Source organism: Hermetia illucens, chromosome 6 (genome assembly GCF_905115235.1).
Source record: "Hermetia illucens chromosome 6, iHerIll2.2.curated.20191125, whole genome shotgun sequence".
Classification (NCBI taxonomy): domain Eukaryota; kingdom Metazoa; phylum Arthropoda; class Insecta; order Diptera; family Stratiomyidae; genus Hermetia; species Hermetia illucens.
In genome coordinates this window covers 85,668,003-85,689,396 of record NC_051854.1, presented here as the reverse complement: position 1 = coordinate 85,689,396, position 21,394 = coordinate 85,668,003, and the positions used below count along the sequence as shown (strand labels likewise).

Sequence of the window (21,394 nt, the reverse complement as noted above, 5' to 3'; positions counted from 1 at the left end):
GGGACGGTGGGTGATGGCTCGGTAATTGGAGATGTGGGCGCTATTGTCACTGATGTCAGGATCAATTTTAAGGAATAGAAGGGAGTATGGATCCTGATTTACGTTAAAGTTAATAATGGTATGTCACGATATAGAGTAGTTTCGTGAAGATCCCACTGTTATCAATAAAGTTGTATAAAGTATGCCAACGCTGTGTTTTTATGTGAATTTACTGCAACTTAAGACATCATATATTTCACGGAATGCCAGTTACGATCCTTTATGCTGCAGTTTTGGGCCATAAAACAACACTTCTTTCTACAACCTACAGTATGCCATTGCATTTATTTATTTATTTAATTAATGAGGACAATACACAGAAAACAAATTCCTTATTATATATTGTCCTCAGAGGGAGGAGCAAGTGAATGGCTTATTTTACGTTTAAAACTAGAGAAGGAAATAGAGTCAAAAAACCCAAGCTGTAGGGTGTTGTAGGACCAGCATAGCCTCGGGATCGGAGAGTGGAAGTAAATCTCGAGCTCCGCGAAGGGTACATCAAAAATGTCCGCATTACGTATGCTATGAGACGAGGCAATACGAAAACTAATATCCGAGTTGGCGAAGCAGTCCATCAGCAATTGCAGAGTTTGAAAAGAGTACACATATCAAGGAAGATACGGCGTTGCTGCAAGGAGGGGAGATTGAGGGTGCGGAGTCGTGACAGATAATCAACTCGTGGAAGGTTCTTTTTGGAAAAGAAGGTCCGGGTGAATTTGCGTTATAGAACTTCAAGAGCGCGGCAATCACGAATGCGGAAGGAGGACCAAACTACACAGCAATATTCAAGGATGTTTCTCAGAAGGGAATAGAAGAGTGTTAAGGAGGGCTGAATTGAGGTAAAGTCGGAGGAGGAACGTAAGATAAAACCAGACATTTTGGAAGCTCTATTGAAGATGTCAACCAAGTGGGAACTGAAACGAAGTTTATCATCGAATATGACACCCAGGTCTTTGAAGGAGGTCAGTAGTGAAAGGGGTTTTCCACTGAGAGAATAGCAAAAGGATGTTGGGAAGCGTTTAAGTGAGTAGCACATCCAGTGGTATTTGTTGGCATTCAGTGTTAGCTTGTTGACCTGACACCAACGGACTAAATTATCAAGGTTGGACTGTAAGAGAGCACAGTCCAGAGGAGACGAGACAGGGGCAAAAAATTTAAGGTCGTCTGCGTAAAGCACGACGAGCAGGTGAGGATGGAGGCGAGGTCATTGATAAAAAAACAGGAAGGATAGCGAGCCAAGAATAGAGCCATGGAGCACACCAGGGGAAGGAGAGAAGGAACGAGATGAGTAACCATGAAAAGAAGCCTTGCAGGAACGGTATGAGAGATAGGAGGAAAGCCAGGGGATGACTGAGGGAGGGAAGTCTAGTAATGAAAGTTTAGAAAGGAAAATGTTATGGTCAACGGTATCAAAGGCTTTGGAAAAATCGGTATAAATAACATGTACCTCCTATCGTGAATTAAAGCATTTAGCAGCAAAGTTGGTAAAGACCAGAAAGTTTGAAGCTATAGATCTATGTTTCACGAAATCATGCTGCTCTTTGACAATGAGGTGACGGGAGTGCGCGGTCAACCATTCGTTGACGTATCTTTCCAGGATTTCGGAACAAGAGGAGAGAAGAGAAATGGGGCGGTAGTTCACAGCAAGAGAAGGGTCTCCGCTCTTGACGATAGAGATGATAAGGGTCTCTTTCCAGAGGTCGGGAAAGTAGCATTCTTCTAGACTTTGTTGTAGATTATACTCAAGGAGAGGGAAACGTGTTTTCTACAGTTCAGGAAGAAGAGGTTAGGGAGCGCATCGGAGCCAGGGGCTAACATTGGGGTCAAGATTCCCAATGAGTAACTCAACTAAGGAAGGCGTAAGGAGAGGAATGGCCAGAGATTCGGAGCAGTGGAGGACTCGAGGAAGAAAACACTGAAGTGAAGTAGGTGCAGAGAAGGTCTCAGGAGTGTTGTGGAGAGTTGGCAGTAGAGTCAGCAAAGATAGAAGAAGGGAGAGATTGAGCAGGAGTACGAGAATTGCGAGCATGAGACCAAACGGGTTTTAAGTTACCAGGGCGGCTGCGACGCTCAAAGTACCTTTTACGCGCTTTTCTAACCATTGACTTCAAAGTAGAGCGGATAGCCTTGAAGTGAGCAAAGTTGGCGTCATTCTTAGAAGCCCGAAATTTCTTCCGCAGTTATGCTTCAGGCGAATGTTAATAAGAATTTCCATTGTGAACCAAGTTGGGCACGAAGGTAGGCAGGGAGGGAAAGAAGGGACATAACAGGAGAGGAGATCGGACAGAATATTGTAAAAGGTGTTTAGAGCTTGAACACACGATGAGTTGCTTAATATATGTACCCAGTTGAAAGACCCTAAAGCTGGGTTCAGACGGTCAAAATTGGCTAGCTTTACGCTTGGTATTGAATTTTGAACGAGGGAGTTCCGCTCCAAATTCAGCCGCGGGGTGGTGAGCGGCAGTTTTGACATACGGGACTGTGCAAGGAAATAAAGAGAGGTGACGTTCGGGGAGGTTCGAAAGGAAGAGATCGAGAGTGCGGCCCAAGGAGTTTTTGGTGGTATTGAAATTCAGGGCAGAGCAAGTGTTCATAAAGGAAGGAAATAGAAGGGAAGAATGGGAGAGGTTGTTGGAAGGAATTGGGAGGCTAGGATTATTAGGCCAATGGAGCATAGGGAGGGGGGGGGGGGTTAAAATCTCCGCAAAGGAAGAAAGGGAGGGAAGGAAATCTGACAGTAAGGAGTTCTAACAAACTGTTAAACAATTCTTCATACTGATGAGAAGCACAAGCATAGGGGGCATATACACAAGAAACAATGAACGGGAGGAAGTTGGCTGGGGAGACACGAAGAGCAACACAGTCAAAAAGAAAGCCAGAAGACGAGTTCGACAGGGAGTGTATCTTTTATTGCAATTAGGACCCCACCGCCGGTGGATGCATCCCGATCCCTGTCACAGCGGAAAGTAGAGTACCCTTCGGAGAGTTCAGAGTTTGATATGGCATCGTCCAGCTAGGTTTCGGAGATACAGATGGCTTGGTGTTGCTGAGCCAGCGCAGTAGTCCCCTATTACATGTGATGATGACTCTACAAATTTTACTGAAATTCCTCCGAAAACTTTCCCAAGTTGAAATTATCTTCTGCACATAAATTTTGTGGCGATGATAGACACTCATTAATATACTCGTATCCTAACCATAAAATCCAATTTTCAGTGAAACGGAGCCGTACATATCGTCTAACCACACGAAAAACTTGGGACTGTATTCAAATTACTGCCAGCCCTATTAATTTACCCTCTTCAAAAACTTCATAAACATAAATCATTGTAGCTGAGCAATTATTTATTAGACGCGGCCAGCGACCCGAAATGGTATGTCCTTTAGCAATGCAAAAGAAACGTATAAATAGCTCGTTTTTCTCCATTCTTTGACTTTTTCAGCCCTCAAAACGACGATATTATATCTGAGCTAACAGACACTTTATTTGTTGCTCCTTCGACAGTGGATTTATCTTAAAGCTACGAAACAGAATATCCAGTGTTTCCTGATGTCTTTTATACATTCAGCAGAAGCAGCTTACACATACATAGAACCAGAGCAGACTACCAACGAAAAATGACTGAAGGGGCTGATTAAATTTTACACTTTGCCGAGCAGAAAACTTTTAAACTTCGGAATAGAAAGACAACTCAGAAAGGGGTGGCTAGGATCATAGCTGGTTCACATGGTGGGCGAAAATGTATAATATGTTGGCTGGGCATAAGGATGTGTGGAGGTATGTACGTCCATATATGCATTGTACAACAACCTTGGCAGACTTCACCTGCAGATAATCAGGGAGAACATGAAAACTGCATAAGGAGAGCCGAGAGATTAGACGTCGTTAGTTGATGGTTGTGTTACGAACCCAAGGAAAATCCACTCGAATTGTTTCTGGGAAAATCTTTTGGATTTTATTTTACTTTTTTTTGTTGGTTCTTTTATGTGAAGCTTGGGATTCCATGGAACATGGTGTACCCGGAGGCACATGGAGGAAACTTTTTCTGTTAGTTGTTTTTAGAGGAAAGTAGAATCTTCCTTTTTGCCAGACTACAGGTGAAAAGTGCTATTCTAGTTCCTTTCAAAGGGATGTGTACTCGTAGATAGATGAGATGCTTAGATATTCTTTACAGAATTAACTTTCCCAGAGGACAGACGCGTGAAATTAATGCTCTTTAATGGTATGTCGGGGAATGCTTGTGTTTTTTTTCGTATGTAATTTTTCGCACTTAGGAAGCCAGCCTGATGACCTGGGGAGTTCGTCTGGTGTGTTTCTCTTTTATTTCCAATACAAAGCATAATTCTGTAAGGAACGTAGAAAAGGGTATAAAATTGATGGTTTTGTTACTGCCTGAGTGCTGTTCTATAAAATAGACCAGTTTGGAATTTGTCATTTCGATTCTTTTTAAGGTTTTGTGTAAAGCAAAACCTTATTAAAATCGATTTATTGTCAGTTTGCCTGTCCGTCACACACATTTTTCTCGGAGACGGTTATAGCGATTGACACCAAATTTGGTGAAAAGGTGAACGCTCACGCATAAGTGCGCATACAGGGCAGTGCGGGGGGTTGAAAGTTATAATTTCTTTAACGGGCCCATTCTCAGAAACTACTCAACCGAAAAATCTGAAAAAAATCAAGAGGCTGCCACTATATGGCTCCGAAATACCTTCCATACCCATATCCTTACAAATAAAGTTAGTAATACTATATAACTCCGCCGTAGCCGGTCCCAAGCCCGGTTGTGAAACGAGAAGGGATGGATAGCTTCACTCTGAATGGCTGTACGCCACCGCATCGTCTCAGGGGGTAGGTGAGGAAAGTGCAGGAACTTTGCAATCTTGCAGGTTACTCACTGGGGAAGCTATCTCCACACCTGGCAGTCAGGTATAAAATGAAAATCCATCTATGAGAAGAAGAAGGAATCTAAGGTGCGGTGCGGATAACCGCGGGAGTCGTCTGACTTGGTGACTGGATCAGGCTCCCGTAATGGACAGCACGGCGTCGAAACCGCCGTCCTGGGCGGTTCAACGTCTAGGCGCCACGACCACCAGGAGCATTAATCGACTTGAAGTCATCGGGGAAACTGGTGACCGAGAGTCGATAGGGACAGAGGCGCCGGCATCAACAACACCACGCCGCACTGCAGGCAACAGTTTCAGTATTCGCCGAAGCACTCTTCTCCACCGTCCAGCTGAGGTTCAGGACGAGTTCCAATGAGCGTGTATAGAATTCTCGGATAGGGATCTTCTGCATAGACCAGGTATTCCCAGGCCCTATGCATCTCCAACAACTCCGAAAATTCTACCGTAAATTAATAATGAGATTGCATCTCGGCTGTGTACTGATATGTGTATTGTGGTGCAGTTGCGGCTATCAGATTGCACGGTCAGAAGATTCGCTTTCGTGTTATTGGTTTGAGTGACCAAAGTGATCCACTATGAAAAATTCATCTGGAACGTCGGCGGGACTCACTAAGGCAAGACATTGCTAGACTGATTCAGATCAGCACTGGCAATGCCAGCAGACGGGTGAGAAGCAAAGTGAAGAGAGTCTACAGAAACTATGCCATCCCCAATTAGACGCTCGTAGTTGAAATTCTGGACACACTAAAACAGAAACTTTCTGTCATATGCAATCGATTGCGACGGCATGACGAAAGTCATTCCAGACGGGTCCAGAATACAACATACGCGAGAAACCAGCGGAGCCTTTTCAGATCTCTCAATAAATCTCAACAGAGTGTCCAGACAGTACAGTTTTCGGTGACGGAAGCGAAAGAGTATTGGGGTGGACTTTGTGGGTTACCCGCCCAGCATGCTGAGCATGCAGAGTGGATCACCGCAGAAGGCACCCGCCATGTCAATACGCTTGACATGAACTTTGCGGATGTTACCGAAAAGGAAGTTCGATGAGCCATAAACAGCTCGAAGAACTGGAGAGGCCTATGAAGATGAGAGTAGGAGCAAACTGACGGGCTTGAAACTCCAGCATCGGCGGCTTTTGAGAGTGAGCAAACGGGTCCCCGGTCGTCGATATCCCGCCACCACAGTGCCTCGATGGTGAATAACTTGGCCACCGTGGTATCTAATGCTACAAGTATTTTAGATTCGGAGAAAGAAGTGTTCAGGCGTAGTACCATCTTACCGAAGACAACAGAAATAAAACCAAAGAAAGGTGAGTTGAAAGCAGATCGCCTGACTAGGAAACTGAAACGTCTGTTCAAGGGGAGCAGGAGGATGGCAGTAGGTGCTCAGGAGCAGGAAAAGGACTCATTCAAGAAGAGCTCGTCAACTCTGAGATCACCGCCAATGCCAAAGACTGTAAGAGGAAAGAGTGCCGGAAAATTCTATACAAGTCGAAGGTAAAGGAGCGTATAAAAGGAGTAATCCCGTCGGGGCTCATAAAGAACAAGGCCCTGATCTGGAGAAACTACTTTTCACCCAGCTCGGGGCAAACATTTTTGGGCCGTCCGAATTTATCAAGGGCAAGCAGAACATACACAAAGCCATAAAGAATATGGGAAGGGCTATCAGACTTCTGTATAATAGATCACAGGGGGATGAAAGAAATTCCAAGGAGAAGCCAAAACTTGCAATCCCAACAGTGTCATAGACAACTCATGTGACGCATAACCGTAGTACTACCGAATTAAGATCAAATAAGAGAGTGCGGGAAAAGGAGAGGACCTACGGAATCAACCGTCCCCTAAACGAAAGGGAGGAACGCAGACAATTCCGCAGAATTAAAGGTTCAGTAGGGGGAAAACACATGGCCAAAGTGCGAAAGTCGGCGAAACCTAAAAGATCTGAACGGAAATGTTAACAGAAAAAGCTTCCGGAAAATCAGCGTTCTGAACATCTTCGGGGAAATGCTGAAGTCAGAGGGAAATTGGTGTGCAATGAACTCCGGAATCAAAAGGGTTCAAGTGATTGAAAAATCGGAACCTGCAAGGAAGGCGCAATGACCGGGGGGTTTGGTCGGTTAAAATGCTTTCCTTCCCGCAAAGTAATCCTTTGTCACGGTTTCGCGTGGAAGGAAAAAGAAAATATGGCGGTGGTTTTGGTGGGTGAGAGTCCCATTTTGGTGATTAATTGTGGGGCACAGAGCTTTCCTCAATAGCTACATCTTCCATCGATCGAATTTGTCGTTGAGTGCAATGTCTTATATTTTGTTGAAAATTTAAGGAATCAATTTAAGTTAAGAAGGATATTTCGAAGGAACAATTCAGGGATTGCTTTCAAATACTTACTTGCAGTAGTATAATCGCCCATCTTTCCCTGTATGAACTGTCCAGCCATCTTTAAGCGTATCCTGTAGAACATCAAGATGCCGGCTAAGATCCCAGCAATTCGGTCCTCCTTCAGGACCCAATCCTACAGGCGACGAGTCATTTCCTGCAGTATGCCCTGATGGTAGGAGCATCATTTACGTAACGAACTGAAAAGAAAGTGGATTTGAAGTCAGATCAGGTTAATTGGATTCCGTGAAAGTGAAAGTGGTGCATTAGATGTTAGTAGTTTTGATCCTGTGTGAACACAGAGCTGTTTATAGCACTGCGCCTATAACATTCGCTTATAAGACCATTGTGATTCCAATGTTTACACTAACTGAACAATCACTTTTTATACAGCCCTCGTTCAATTAGTGTTGAATAATCTTCTCGCTATTATTGTGTCAATTAAATAGCTCACATGCTTGTACATAAGGCGAGAGTGTTGTTTATGAAGCACGCCATTAGCCTTGACTTCACTGAGTGCCGCTTTCCTCAATGACTACTTCATTGTCTTGCTTAAATTGGAGGAATTAATTTCCCCTAGAGCGCGGTGTCATTTTTAATAGCTTCTGGCTGAGCTTCCACTGACAATGTTTTGGTTTATTCGCTGAAATGTGGATACATCAAACAAAAATTAATTCTGCAAAATTTGAATGAGCATTTTGTTTCTGTTGACAAAAGCCTGGAAGACTTAGCGAGTGCCAATTTTGAAAATCGCTTGATTCTGCTGCGCTGCACGTACAATGTCTACTTCCGCTCGAACCTGATAAGTAGTGGTGCAGCTACCGATTTTACTGTCAAACAAGTGGGGAAATCGGAAGCTGGACGCTTCGGTATGAAAGGTTTTGTGTATTTCTTTTATAAAGACTTCCATCAAACTTGGTGGGATCATGCTCAATATTATAACCTCCGTTGTTACAGAGGATTCTGGCGGGCTTCCCACTAACAAAGTGGCCAGTGGGGAGTCGCCATTGTTATCTTATAGCGCGAGTGCGGAGCGCTAAATTAGTGCGATCACCGCCAGCGAATTCGGCGGAAAAATGCATGTTGGGCCATAAGAGTAGCAGCAGTGTAGTTACTGCTGAAGCCAAGGGTGACGCATTCACGAGGCTAGGATGTATGATCAATAACCTAATGGAGTACGTTAACCAACGTAATAACCTACACCACATGATTAAGGATCAGGTGCGTACTATCAGGGCAACATACTTCAAGTGCAAAGAAGACGTGAAAGCGCGTGCAGAAGGAACAGTGTCGATAAACCAACAAAAAGCGGTGGTTACCGTAGCTACCCAAACCACGCAAAAGACATCTCTTCTCAAAAAGCTCTTTGGCAAAGAACTCTTCCAAAGTGAAAAGGATATCTCGGAAGTTCGGACCAAACGGCAATGAGACTCAAATGAAGAAGCGCAATCTCCCCAGCGAAAAGCGAGAAGGAAAAAAAAAAACAGATGCCGGCGCAACCTAGGAACAACCGAAGCTTATCTGGTCATGCGGAAACCCACTAACAGCCCCGAAGATACTTGGAGGAAGGTAGGACCTAAGAAGAAGCTGCAAAAAAGAGCCAGGCCGGATGCGGTGACCTTCTTGACTAATCTAAGTGCAAATGTCACGCGGATAAGATGAACACAGAAAGGCGACTTGCTGTTCGAATTTAAAGCTGGTGACGACGGAGCCGAAGACCTACGGAAGGGAATTGAAGTATCACTAGGTAAAGCTGCGGCGGTCAAAATGAGTAAGGATTTGGTTGTGATGGAATGTAAGGGTGAATGCGTTACGTGTTGGACTCCCGCCATAGCACGCTGGCGGACTACCAACTAAACACCTCCCTGTCATCAGAGAACTAGCCTGGAACCGTTTGACACATTACTTCGGGCTAGCCCTCCCGCTCTCCCGGCTTTGGGAGCCTTTAAGTCAGGGAATTCCTTTCACCCACGGGAAGGGAGGGGAGGAAGGGAGTTGTTAGTTCAGGGAACCGTCCGATCCCTCTGCCGGTCGAGTTCAATCTTCTTCGTAGTAAGAAGACCCGAACATAATGCGCAATACGATTCCAGCTGCCAGAGCTCTTCAGCATCTCTCTGACAATGTTGTCTGGAGAGAGCTCCCCTGTGTCTGCATAAAGCTGCTGGCGGAGGCAGTCCCACCTCTCGCAAGAGAAAAAGGTGTGTTCAGTGTCATCCGCCACTCTATTGCAGAACACACAATCAGGAGATCGCGCCTTCCCAACCCTGTGCAGGCAAGACTGAAAACCTCCATGCCCACTTAAAAGTTGGGTAAGGAAGTAATCAATCTCACCGTGCTTTCTGTTCAACCATGGGTCTAATTTGTCGATGAGCCGCGCAGTCCACTTGCCCATTGGCTCATTTTGCCAAGAAAGTTGCCACTCGTTAAGGGTGCGTTGACGTTCTTCACGGGCAACCAATTCTCTTAAGTTTTCGCCCTTACGGCGATAGATAGCTTTGCGCTTTGCGGCAACGGGGATCACTCCCGCAATCACCATCACAGCCGATTCGGAGACGGTGCGATAAGCAGACACCACTCGCAAAGCTTCCCGCCTCTGCACTTGACCAAGGCGTTTACGATGCACCTCCTTGTCAAGGGCATCAGCCCACACCTCCGCACCATAGAGAAGGACGGACTGCGTTGCTCCCATGAGGAGACGTCTCCTAGTTGATATAGGGCCCCCGACATTCGCTATTAGCCGACTCAAGGCCGCGACTCCTGCTGCAGCCCTGTCCGCGGCTGCTTTGATTTGCTCGAAGAAGCTCATCTTCGAGTCGAGCATTAAACCAAGGTATTTAATCACTGGTTTTGACTCTATAGTCAACTCGCCGATCGATATGGGACGCAAGGTCGGGATTCTCCTTCTGGTCAGGATGACTACTTCGGTTTTTTCCAGCGCAAGGTTGAAACCGTGAGCAGTCATCCATCCGCTTACATCAATATGCCAAGTCTGCTTTGCGCCTGTTCAACAGTGCGTCCGGCAACAAGTGCCGCAACGTCGTCTGCGTAACCGACCAGGCGCGACTCTTCGGGCATATCGAGTCTCAGCAGACTATCGTAGGAAGCGTTCCAGAGGTCCGGCCCTAGGATGGATCCCTGCGCTACTCCCGACGTGATTTCCATCCTCCTCTGGCCCTCTAGCGTCTCATAGAACAGGGAGCGGTCTTTCAGATAATCCCTCAATATCTGCAAGAGATAGCTTGGCACGTGAAAGGAGTTCTCTAGTGTGCCTAGCATATCTGTCCATCTTACGGAATTGAAGGCATTTCTGACATCAAGCGTTATGAGGAGCACTATCCGTCGAGATCGGCGGCTGTGTGCCCCGGCTCGATTAAACGCACCTACGACCTCCATAACAGCATCCACTGTAGATTTCCCTGTTCTAAAGCCGAACTGCCTTGCGGATAAGTCCCCGGCAGCACGGATCGCTTCAGCGAGTCTACCCCTGATGAGCTTCTCGAGTACTTTTCCGGCCGTGTCAAGCATACACAGCGGTCGGTATGCAGACGGGAGCTCCGGGTCTCCTTTACCCTTACTGATCAACGCGAGTCTGGCCACTTTCCAGCGACTAGGAAAAATGCCCTTCTTCAAGCACGCGTTGAACGCTTCGAGCAGCAATTCTGGCCGTTGGCGGAACACCAGTTTGTAAACTTCCGCCGGGATGCCATCAGCACCTGGCGCCTTCCTGTTTTTTATAGTGAGAACCGCTTCTTCGAGTTCTCCCATTGTGAAAAGGGGGCAATTCACGAAGCTTTCCGCGCTATTTACATCAACTCGCACAGGTTGTCTGGGGAACAATGCCCGCACAATGCGGTCCATCTGGTCGGTGCTCAATATGCAGGGCTTCCGCAGAGCCCCGATTTTCCGAGTGAAAAGCTTATAGCCAAGTCCCCACGGGTCATCATTCACCTCATTAACAAGATTTTGCCAGCCGCGAGCTTTGCTTTTATTTATAGCGCTGCGGAGTCTCCTTTTTGCTGATCTATATTGTGCCTTTATGGCACATGCCTCCTCGTTGGCGTACAAACGTTGTGCCAAACGGCGGAGCTTATGACACTCCTTCCGTAGGTCGGCAATTTCTGCCGTCCACCAGTACATACAAGGCTTGTCGCGCTTGGGGCCTCTCCGTGGCATGGAAGCCTCACACGCTGTCGTTATCAGATTCATCACTGAATTTACGACGGTGTCAGCTGCGACACCACCACTCCCCGGAGTGCCCCCACCGCGGCCCTACCTGCTCCAAGAGCTTCGACGAACCTTCCGATGTTCACCCTCGCGACATTCCACACGCAGGGGGAACGTCGTGTTGGTGCTCGCCGGCAAGTAGCGTCAAACACTTCGAACGCAATGTACTGATGATCACTTGCCCAGATGTCTTCTAGGACTCGCCACCCGTCCACCGATGATGCCAGAGATTCCGACGCAAAAATGATGTCAGGAATGCTTCCTTCACAACCTGGGCGCCGAAACGTTGGCGTGGATCCGGTGTTTAAAATTACTAGCCCGGTTCTCGCCGCCATTTCCAGAATCCGTTTCCCTCTAGAGTCTGATTGAGGCATGCCCCATTCAAGAGCCCTGGCATTAAAATCACCGCCAACCAGGATTCATCCCTCCGTGCTCGAAACGGCGTCGTCCAGAGCATCAAGCCGGCGCTGAAAGTCCGGAATCGACTCATTCGGTGTCAGGTAAACGCTAAAAAACGTTATCCCTAAACACCGGATCCAGACAAATCCGTCCCCCCGGCCTTCAGCAAGAACACGAAGTCGAACGTCGTCCCGAACCCAGATGGCAACGGTGCCCGATAAGTCGAGATACTATGAGGACGGGTCCTTTTTTCGGTATTGCTCGCTAATCAGCACTAGATCAGTATTTACTTCCGCAGCGAACTGTGCTAGCAACTGGTGAGCGGTTGCACTCCGGTGCATGTTAATTTGCAAAATGCGGATCATGGCGTTCGCACCCTAGCCCTCGCCAATTCCGCCCTGAAGATCGGGCACCGTCCGGAGCCCGCAGTGTATGCGACGCTTTCGCCATACGCGCCACGATCCCTGCAGAGAACACAAGTCTCGCTTTCCTTGCAATTCTTCGCTTGATGACCCGCTTGGCCGCATCTCCGGCATGCTGTCCTTCTGTCCGGACCCTTGCAAGCTGCTGACGTGTGTCCATAGCCCAGACACCTGCAGCACTTGGTGGGGACTATCCGCATTCATACCCTGCATACTACCCATCCGATTTTGATTCTCCCGCTGTTAAGGAGTTTCCTCGCATATTGCTCAGGGACTTCCACCACGGCGAGCTTTTGGCCTCGAGCATTTACAGAGGTAATACCTACCCGGGCATTGGTCACCTCTGGACATTCACGCTTTAGCGCCTCCTCTACTTCGGCCTTTTCTGTGAGGCAGTCAAGATCCCGTATTTCTAGAGAGCACATGGGTTCTAGGCTGGAAACAAGAGCCTTCTCCCCCAATAGCCCCTTGACCGCTTCGCAGAACGTGCTCTTGTTGGTCGTCTTTGGGCCCAGTTCGACGAGAACTCCACCACTCCTCGTTTTCCGTATCAAAGACACCTCTGCTCCGTTCTCCTCGGGTTTCATCCTGTAGCGGATTTCACTAAGGACTTCCGCAAATGTCTTGCCTTCCGTCGGCTTAATGAGCAGAGCCGACGGTCTAGTCCTTCTTCGTTTCCTCGTTTTTTCCGCTACTGGCTTTGGGTTGGCAGCCTCCTTGTTTTTGGACAGACGTGTCTCTGGCGACGGAGTCCGTTGTTTCTTTTTATCCTTTTTCGCCTTCTTTTTTTGGGCCTTGGAGACTACTTCGATAAAGTCTCCTTCAAGCACGTCGTCCTCTTTCCGCTTTTTCCCCAGTTCACTTTGCAGAGGGCTATCTGCGGTCCGTTTGACGCAAGCAGCATTCTCAGCGGGGAGTGCGACTGTTTCTGTTCTACAATCGTCTTCCGCTGCTCTCCACGTTCGTCTGTAAAAGGAAATGCGGTCCAGTAGTTCCTCCAGTTCCATCAGCCCGTTTTTGACGCCTTTGCTGACGTTCCTCTGAAGGAACGTTGCCGACCGCATACGTTTCACCACTGCTGCGCACTTTCTGATGAGCCTTTCCTCTTCGGCTCTAGCGAGGACGGTCGAATGCACTTCTACTCGATTTGTGTCCAAATCCATCTGCTCAGGACTAGCATTTCTCACTGAGCTTACTTCCAAAACAGGGGCACTGCAAGGTAATGGAGTTGCCATCTCCGCACGATCAGTCGCGCCACTTGATGAGGCTTCCTCTTTATTTGGGCGCCCCGTTGTCTCATCGGGTATATCACCCCTCGTTGCTTCTTTCACTGATCGCTGCGGTGAACGACGCATTTTTGTGCTCCGCCCAAACGCACCCAGCTCTTCCTCCTTGTCTGTTGTTTCATCGTTTTTTTTTATAATTTTCTGAATATTCTCCATGAAAAAGGTACCAGCGCATCGTGTGCAAGGGAGCGGGCCGCAATAGTCAAAAACGGGTATACCCTCGGGGACACAGCCCCTACCCCAGTTCCTTGAGGCCTGACCTACGCTTAGCTGATCCCGGAATTCACGGACGGATCAGCGCTCGCTCGGGGCAACGCGGTCTACTAACACCGGTTCAATGCACACTTCCCGACCAGGGTCCCGAAGGGGCTGGCTCCTGATACACGTCGCAACTACCACCTTGGCAGAGCTACGCTCACATCACCGCGTCGACGCCGACAAAGAGTTGTCGACGGCTCCGGAGACTCCCAGTGTGTCCCGACGTGTGCCGGTCATTCGCGGTTCGCTCTTCACCGAGAAGCTTTCTCGAGGCTACTACCGAGGACGCAGGTATACTGCCAGCTAGGGGGCAGAACTACTTACTTGGGCACCTCGGGGACGTCACACCCCGTATCGTAAGCGACCCGTTTAAAAATCGCTAACGACCCCTGAGGGGGAGGATTAAAATCAGTGCATGAGTCTAATGTGCTACAACTTAGAGAAGCGTACGGTGATACGCAGATAGCGTCGATAAGTCTTCCTATTGAAGCAGCGAAAAAGGCGACCGTTGTGGGCAAAGTACGTATTGGATGGGTGGTCTACCCGTTACGGGAACAGGGTCCAGTGCGTAAATGCTATAAGTGCTGGCAGTTTGGTCACATACCGAAAGCTTGCACTAGCTCGCAAGACAGATCAAATTTGTGCCGCAAATGTGGAGACCATGGCCATTTTGCAAAGGACTGCAACGGAATGCCCACGTGCGTATTCTGAGTGGAAGCAAAAAATAGCGACAGCACCCACATTGCAGGCAGCAATTAATGCCCAGTGTTCAGAAAGTTGTTCATAAATATGTAACTCAATCTGAATCACTGTCGAGCGGCTCAAGACCTACTCTCCCAATGCGTATTCGAAAACAACGCCGACGTTGCCATCGCATCCGAACAATACGAGAATCTGCATAGCGGAGTATGGATAGCAGACAAAAACAGTAAGGCGGCGATATGGAGCTGCGGAAGTCGAGCTATAGAAGATGCGAAAAAACATGCAGAGGAGGGATTCACCCGTGTCAAGGTAGGAGGGGTATACATCAATAGCTGCTACGCAGCACCGAGCCTTACATTAGAGGAATTCACGTCATTGCTGGAGAAACTAACCCTCAGTGCAAACCCCTACAATTCCAAAGTAATAGCCGGCGACTTCAACGCATGGAGAGAAGAATGGGGTAGCAGAGAAACCAACGCAAGAGGACGAATGTTGCTGGAGACATTCTCGCGCTTCAACGTGGTATTGGGCCAACTCTGGGTGAGCTGACATAATTCGGAGGGGAGAATTTCAATCGGTGGTAGACCTCACTTTCGTCAGTGATACTCTAATCTGAAACTTGCAGTGACGTGTCAGCGAGGAGTACACACACAGCGATCATCAGGCTATCATCTTCCAAACCTCGCAAAGGAATATTATGAAGCCATTAAAATGAATATCGATGAGCTGGGTAGCCAAGAAATTTGACGCGGAAATGTTCAAGGAGGTACCTCCGGAAGATACATTGTTATCGGAAAGCGCACAAAAAAAAGTTTCACAGGTCCTAATTTCTGGTGGAATTCAGAAATTGAGTAATGCCGGAAAAAGTGCCTCAAAACTAGGAGACGCGCCCAGCGCAGAACTAGACGTGCAATATAAAAATGCAAGGAAAAAATTGCAAGTAGCTATCGCAAAGAGCAAATCCGAACATTTCAAGTGTTTCAAGTACTAAAGCTGACTGAGACCCATGGAATGGCCCATAAAGGTCGGTGATGCCATCACTAAAAGGCGAGTGCTCTCCACCGATTATTTGTCCACATTTGTTCCAGAATATGGTGAAGACTCTGTTCTCAGTAGATGTGAACTGTACAAGTCTTCCTGCAGTACATTTAAATCCCGACCCGGTAGTGGTAAAAAGACTTCAGGACCGGATGGAATCCCTAATGTTGCTCTGAAAGTAGCCGCGAGGACAGCGCCTGCTATGTTTGCCCAAGTTTTCACGGCATTCCTTAGGGAAGGAGAATTCCCCGAGCAATGGATGTTGCGCTCATACTCATTCCGAAAGTAAGTAAACCATTGGGTGACCGCTCCTCATATAGGCTGATATGTCTGGTCAATGCCACTGGCAAACTATTTGAGCGAATAATATACAACAGACTGCTCGCTATTGCGGAAAAGGAAGAAGGCCTATCCGACAAACAATTCGGATTTCGTAAGGCGAAATCAACTCTGAACGCAATCAGCATGGTAATTGGTTTGGCTCAGACTCTGCAACAAAAGAACGAAAATAATAAATAAGTAATTACCCTCGACATAAAAAATTGCGTTCAATACGGCAAGATGGAAAAAAATCATCAAAGCACTCGACAAGATACTGGCCCTGAAATAATGTTACGCATTTTTGTTGAGTTTCTTCTTGGGAGAAGACTTTACTGCGACTCGGACGATGGGCTAAAAATATTCCCGACAACTTGCGGGGTGCCACAGGGTTCTGTCCTAGGTCCCTTGTTTTGGCTAGTTATCTACGATGGAGTGTTGACGCTACGCCTTTCGGATTACGTGACAACTATTGGCTTTGTCGACGATATTGGAATAACAGTGGTTGCAAAGAATCTAGACGCGATCGAGATCTACGCAAACGAAGCGATATGGGACATCAATTCCTGGTTGAGAAATTCCGGCCTTTCACTTGCTAAACACAAAACAGAAGTAGTTCTCATCAGCAAAAGAAGAAAGAACACAACTGTGAAAATCGAAGTTGGCAAACTAACAATTTACTGTCAACTATCGCTCAAATGCTTGGGAGTAACTATTGACAGAAGACTCAATTTCAAAAAACACATTGAGTGCGCTAAACTAACTAAAGCATCTTCCATCGCTGCAACGATCTGGAGGATACTACCGAACGTTCGTCTTCTGTTTCTAGGGTCTAGGTTTGTAGGGTCTCCGTGTTACTCTATGTAGCTCCAGTTTGGGCAACTGTTCTGGATAACAAAGTAAACTGCCGAAAGTTGAGAATGGCGTGTGGACTAAGTGCACTCCGGGTATGCAGTACCTATTGGACAACATCAGGAGAGGCAGTATATGTACTAGTAGGGATGCTTCGCATAGACATCTTGGCGAATGAAGGCCGGCGACTCTACGACAAAACGTATAGAGCCGGGGAGTCTAGCGTATTTCGAAGAGTGGCAAAAGAGATGGGACGAGTCATAAACTGGTCGTTGGACATACCGTATCATTCGCGACATTCGGAGATGGTTTGAAAGAAGCCATGAGGAATTAAGCTACCAAATAATGCAATTCTAAGTGGGCATGGAGGTTGTCGTGTTTATGTAAATCGATTTGGTCACGACGAGTCACCATGCTGCTCAAGATATGGAAACGTGACTGAGAATGCGGAGCATGTTATATTTGATTGCCCCACGTTTCCGTGCACCGAACAAGAATGGAAGTGGTCGCAGACAGGCGCTAACTCCCGAAAACCTTGTGAAGATCATGCTAGAGTCAACGGATGGGTGGAACTAGGCTGTAAAGAAACTGTAAGCTATTCATCAACAGCTTAGGCAGGAAGAACTACGGCGGAAACAAGGAAGGGAGAGAACCACAATGAACCGCAGTTAAAAGCTGATCCAGCCCCGCGACGCAATACTTTATAGGAGTTTTGCGGGGAGAGTGGAATGGGAAAGAGGTGGTTTTAGTGAGTAGAAGTCTCACATAACTGCATGGCAGAAACCAGCAGTGAACATTTCCACCTTCCAACGCAGAAAAAAAAAAGACAGACAGACAGTAAACCGATTCTAATAAGGTTTTGTTTCACACGAAACCTTAAAAAATCGGAAACCGGAAACTCGACACTTCAGGTATGAACGGTTTTGTCGATTTTTATGTAAGAATGTAAATTTCTTAATAATAGCAGTCGTAGAGTATTTCAGCCGTCCTCCCCCCCTTTCTCGTCGATTACCTACCATCCCGTGGTGAGGGGTCTCAGTAAGGAAGATCCTCTAGGGGCCCAGAGGTGACATCTAAAGCCAAGGTGTAATCAAAACCCCAAGCTAAGGTGTGACTACCATACCGAGGACCAAGCAATAACATCAGACTTTATGCGCGAATATTTTTTTCGCGTATTTATCATTAACGGTCGAACATGCGCAATGATTTTCCTTCATCATAAAATTTCGAACAGACTAGATGCGTACGTGGCATTTACTAGTTAGTTAAAGCACAAGACCATGCCATGTTGCCTGCACCGGCAAAGGTGAAGAGGCAAACACACACTTGAAGAAACAACCACAAAATCTGGCAGCAGATTTAGAAGAGTTAAAATTACGGGGACTCGCGTCAATTCTTATTTGACGCAAATGATTTCTCATTTTGATCAAGAGAGGCGTTAACGCTTGGGTCGTGAAAATACGACCCGAATCCTTCTTTCATAAATAAAATCATCTAATCCTCATTGTTGGACACCGAGCATTTATAAATGAAGAAATTCCGCATCAGCTGACATTGTGATAACTCGGAAGTAAACTAAAAGATTCCCAGTCCTACTCTTCTTCTTCAAGTTGATATACTTGTGTATTTTTCCTCCAGTTTTCCATCCCCAGAAATCCCTGCAGTCTCTTTTCTCATAACTTTCGGAATGTCAACCCAATTCAGATAACCGGACTAAGCATTTCCTTGTATCAATCTACCAACTCCCATTTTACCATATTTGCATAAGTTATGTACTTTACCAGATGTTATATGTTCCAGACTTTGTAAATATCAGAATCTGGCCAGAGGGAACGAATATGTGCAAAAACTGCTCATTGGTAAAAGCTCCATCCATATCTGCATAGATGAGGCCACAGTACACATGTTTGCACGCTATGGGAAAAGCTGGAGCACAAAAAATATACATTTTCTGCTCCATATTGAAGCCTGTGGCGAGAAACATCCTTTTTTTTCAAGCAGGACGAGAGCTAGCAGAACGATGATCCCCGACCAGTGCCAACCGACAAAATCAATAAAATCCTCGTAATTTGATGTTGGAAAATTGTTCGGTCATTCAGCGTGGAATAGATGGTTAACCACGTTAATCATATTCTTTGTTGGGGCCAGTCATTCGAATGAAAGGATTATGGATAACTTAGTTAAGGAGTTTGATTCGGTTATGTGTTCAGGCTGTAACATGGAGACATGTTGAGAGACATGTGAATGGGAAATGCAATGAGCAGATGTCCTTTGGAGAACGTAATCAAGTTTTGAGTTTGGTGTAACAAATAGAGAAATGTCTTCCGTTCTTTTCTGAATTTCCATAAATTTATAGAAAGTCCTTCCGAGTGGAAAGGGACATTGCATTCTTCAAATACTTTGGGATTTTTGCCGATTTTGCAACCGTTTATACACTCGTATCGTTGGTCGTAAAATTACTTTATCTCCTTCATTTAAATTATCTCCTTGTTTACATTCGAAACTGAATTTCTGGAGGATATTTGGGGAATTATTAATCGGCCCCGTAAACGCACGTATACGTAAATTGAAAAGGAGTACGAGCAAAACTAGGTTTTCGCAGAACGGACAGTTAAGAAAACAGCTCTTTTTCTTGTGGAGGTGCTGTAGTGTGGAGTCGCTCAGTGGAAATTCGTCCGAGCTCCACACCAAAGTAGCGCAACTCACCACAACTGCAAACTCACGCACCTGAGTGGCTGTTGACAGCCGGTTGACAACCACGAGGCTAGTGGAGCAACCCGGCAGAAAAATAGTCGTCTGTTAACCGTAAACAAGGAAGAATTATTTTTAGAATATTAAGCTAAAAATAGTAATTTATTCAGTTGTTTAGTCGGCTCAACGGTAAACCAGTGTCAGTTAGAGATTTAATTGCCCAATACCACTAATCAGGATTACCCAACTGGAACGTCATTCCTTCATCCTGAAGGAGGACAGGAAGCCAACCACGAATTCAGTTCCGAGGAGGTGGCATCGGAAATGAAGGAATTAACACGCGTATCAAGGCTTTCTACTCCGTGGTCACGGGCCAACGACACCAACTTAAACGTCCTTCGCGTGACCCTCCCGAGACAGATGCCAACATAGTCAGTAAACAAAATACCCTTCTTCATCAGCAGATAACTTGGGATGAACCCAGAAAAAGGGATGCCACCCAATGTCTTAACTGCCAATAATTTTGTTATGTTTCCTCAAACAGCGGATACGACCCTATATGTGTCAAGTGCGCGGCCCACACTCCTCTAGGGACTGCCCCCGTTCGAGTAACTAAGACAACGCCGACAAGAAGTCGGTGGTGGCCCTCAAATGCGCAAACTGTGACCAATTGGATCACCCCACCAATTTCTCAAAGTGCCCCCGTAGGCTGAAATCAATCAAATGTAAAAAGAGATCTAAAAGCATCCTGCACTCCCGCCCTGCTTCGTTCTTCCCCCCCCCCCCCCCCCCCCCCCCTTGACAGATTCTCCGCTGTTCGTAACTCTTAGCATGGCCCTCTGCCTCATTCCAACTTCACCACCTTTCTTTCACTGACCTCTTCTTTGGCCGCAGTGGCCAGGGACCGAGTAAGGCTCGAAACCCTCAGCTCTTCATTGCCCCCACATTCTTTCATTCCCAGGAGCTTCTTCATGGAATCCAGGTCCCTTTTCACTATGTCATCCTCCTCTCTCTAGAGCACAATCTCACAAACCCGAAGCGTACTTACAACTCTCAACTCATCAAATTGCTAGACAACCAAAGCGAAAGTGCTCACACTCAATACTTATTCGCTCATATCTAACGACAAACGTTTCGCTCTCCACAAGCTCCTCGAGGAAATCGATCCCAATCTTGCTCTCCTAAACGAAAGCAGACTGGGGGAAGCCACCATCATACCTTCAGCTTCTCTCTGCATCTACAGCAAATTCTACCCTCCCTCCGCCATCCGGATAAATGGAGATTCTTCAATCTGACAAACTAGCACGATTTTCAACGCGACTTATTCAGTGCGCTGGATTCTCCCCTGGACAAATCGCGTATTCACTCTAATGAAGAGCTAGCCACTCACTTCAGGAAATTCAACTCCGCCTGCGAAACTACAATCGACAAATACGCTCCAGTCAAAGAGCCTGGTTACTACAAATACGGGTACCTTCCCCCTCAACCCCTCTCTTAGTTCACGACAGAAACAGACTACTTCAACGCAGGAAACGATTATTTCACTGGCTACGGAGCAAATGCAACGCTGTCTACCGTCTCCGTCTCATTCCGAACTGAATGGCATCCTACAAGAAACTTCTTAAATCCCTCAAACCTGGTTCACAAGTTTCTCAACAATTAATCGATTGGCTGAAAGGAAAAAAATCTTCTCTTAACATCAACTACTTCCCGATAAAAATAGGTAACCTCTAGTTCCACTTCTCTGAGGAAAAAATATCCGCTTGCATAGACTACTTCAGCCACTTATTCAGAGAAAAATCGCCCGCGGACCCCATCTGGAACTCGGTGGTCGCCACTACTGTCAACTATAAAATGTTAAGTTTGGAAGAATCTCACCCTTGCC

At 46.6% G+C, this 21,394-nt stretch overlaps 1 protein-coding gene across 4 annotated transcripts in view; it reads right to left on the bottom strand.

Annotated features, from left to right (window-relative positions):
• LOC119658881 overlaps window positions 1–21,394 on the bottom strand; it is a 228,289-nt gene that overhangs the window by 50,352 nt on the left and 156,543 nt on the right. For all 4 annotated transcript variants that reach the window (XM_038066654.1, XM_038066653.1, XM_038066656.1 and 1 more), the window contains one exon: window positions 7,332–7,519. In XM_038066654.1, the coding sequence (XP_037922582.1) occupies window positions 7,332–7,507 (176 nt within the window). In that variant the 5' untranslated portion in view covers window positions 7,508–7,519. The remainder of the gene's footprint in view (window positions 1–7,331; window positions 7,520–21,394) is intronic.